This window comes from Oryx dammah, unplaced genomic scaffold (genome assembly GCF_014754425.2).
Source record: "Oryx dammah isolate SB20612 unplaced genomic scaffold, SCBI_Odam_1.1 HiC_scaffold_7386, whole genome shotgun sequence".
Lineage (NCBI taxonomy): Eukaryota > Metazoa > Chordata > Mammalia > Artiodactyla > Bovidae > Oryx > Oryx dammah.
In genome coordinates, this window is record NW_024077068.1 from 1 (window position 1) to 1,655 (window position 1,655).

A 1,655-nucleotide genomic window follows, 5' to 3' on the forward strand; every position below is an offset into this window, starting at 1 on the left:
GGCAGGGGGCGCGCGCGCCCCGGGCCCCGCGCCGCCCGCGCTGCCGCGCTCGCTTGCCGCCCGGCCGCACATGTGTTTCTGTTTTGTGTTGTAGCATTTGTTCTGGAAGCTCGTATTTACATTTTAAGTGTATCTGGTGAGTGGGCTGGAGCCCTCGTCTGGGCCGGGGAGAAAAAAAAGCCCTTCGGTTCGTCTTTTAGCCTCTCCTCTTCCTTTTTCTCTCCGGTTTCTCATCACTCTGAGCAGGTAGGGGCTGAAAATGAAATCGACAGCGATCAGTTTGCGGGGTCTGGGAAAGTTTGTTTTTGCTTTTTTTTTCCCTCTTCTTTTTAAAGAGGAGAAATGGTAAAAAAAAAAAAAATGGAGAAGGGGGATGGGGGAATTGAATGAATAAAAAGGGGAAGGAAGGCGGATCCACGTGGTTTAATCGGAGACAGACAGAGATCCCATTGTTCAAAATCAATAAAAAAAAAAAAGGGCAGACAGGGCTGAGGCGCGGGGACGCTGGGGAAGGTAGCGGCGGAGCCGGCCACTTGGCAGCTGGGATCGCGGGACCGGCCGAGCCGCACGCTCGGGGAGGGGCTGGGAGACAGGAGAGCTCCATTAAAGTTCTTATTTTTCGTGTCTGCGAGCAGGTGTTTGGGGCTGGGGGCCAGCTTTATTCGCGCCGCCCCTCACTTCTCCGCGGGGGACAGTCCCCCCCCGGGGGGATTCGGCTCCTTAGGGCCCGAGGTCGGAACCCCCTGGCTGGAGCAGAATTGGGGATTCAGGCGGGCGGTTAAGAGAAGTATATTTGAGTGGGCTTGGGGAGGGGGGCGCGGAGACAAAAGCAGCAGGTGGGGCAGCCGGGGAGGGGTAAGCTCCTTCACCCCCCAGGTGCCGAAGGGAGACCTCTGAAGTGCCCCCAGGCCTTCCGTAATGAAAACCTGGTGGACCAGAGATTTCCTTTTTCTCTCCCATTACTTTTTTGGGCACCGGGCTGCAATTAGGATGCGATGTGGGCAAAGCTAACTTGAGGATGGGCCTTGGGGGCCTCCCATTTATTTGTTCTTTCCTTGAGCGGATTGCAGTCGGGGACCTGGGCTCCCGTGCGGGATTCCCCGGAGGCGGCGCGATTTCCTCCGGGCTCGCCCCCTCTCCGCCCGCCCCGTGGCCGCCACTTCGGGGCGGGCAGGGGAGGAAGTGGAGGCCGCGGGCTCGGCTGGCTCCCCTCCCCCCGCGCGGTTTATAACCCGTCCATTGTGCGCCGCTGCCCCGTGTCTCCTCCAGCGCGACCATGCCCAGGAAGAAGGCGGCGGCGGCCTGGGAGGAGCCGAGCTCGGGCAACGGCACGGCCCGTGCGGGGCCCAGGAAGCGCGGCGGCCCGGCCGGCAGGAAGCGAGAGAGGCCGGAGCGCTGCAGCAGCAGCAGCGGCGGGGGCAGTAGCGGCGACGAGGACGGCCTGGAGCTCGACGGGGCCCCCGGCGGGGGAAAGCGCGCGGCGCGGCCCGCGGCGACCAAGGCCGGCGGCGCGGCCGCGGTCATCACCGAGCCCGAGCACACCAAGGAGCGCGTCGTGAGTGCGGGGCCGAGCCGGGGGGCGGCGGGCGAGGGCCGCGGCGCGTCACCGTGCGTCCCGGCCGGGGGCGGCGGGGCCGGCGCAGGCCGCGGGCTGA

General features: G+C 64.4%; 1 protein-coding gene across 1 annotated transcript; it reads left to right on the forward strand.

The window, feature by feature from the left end:
- Window positions 1-59: 59 nt before the first annotated feature.
- LOC120860070 (protein RCC2-like) lies at window positions 60-1,643 on the forward strand (the record flags this gene model as incomplete). Its single annotated transcript, XM_040235909.1, has 2 exons — window positions 60-246; window positions 1,270-1,643. A coding segment is annotated over exon 2 (367 nt), but the record flags the coding sequence as incomplete, so codon positions are not given.
- Between the last annotated feature and the right edge of the window lie 12 nt (window positions 1,644-1,655).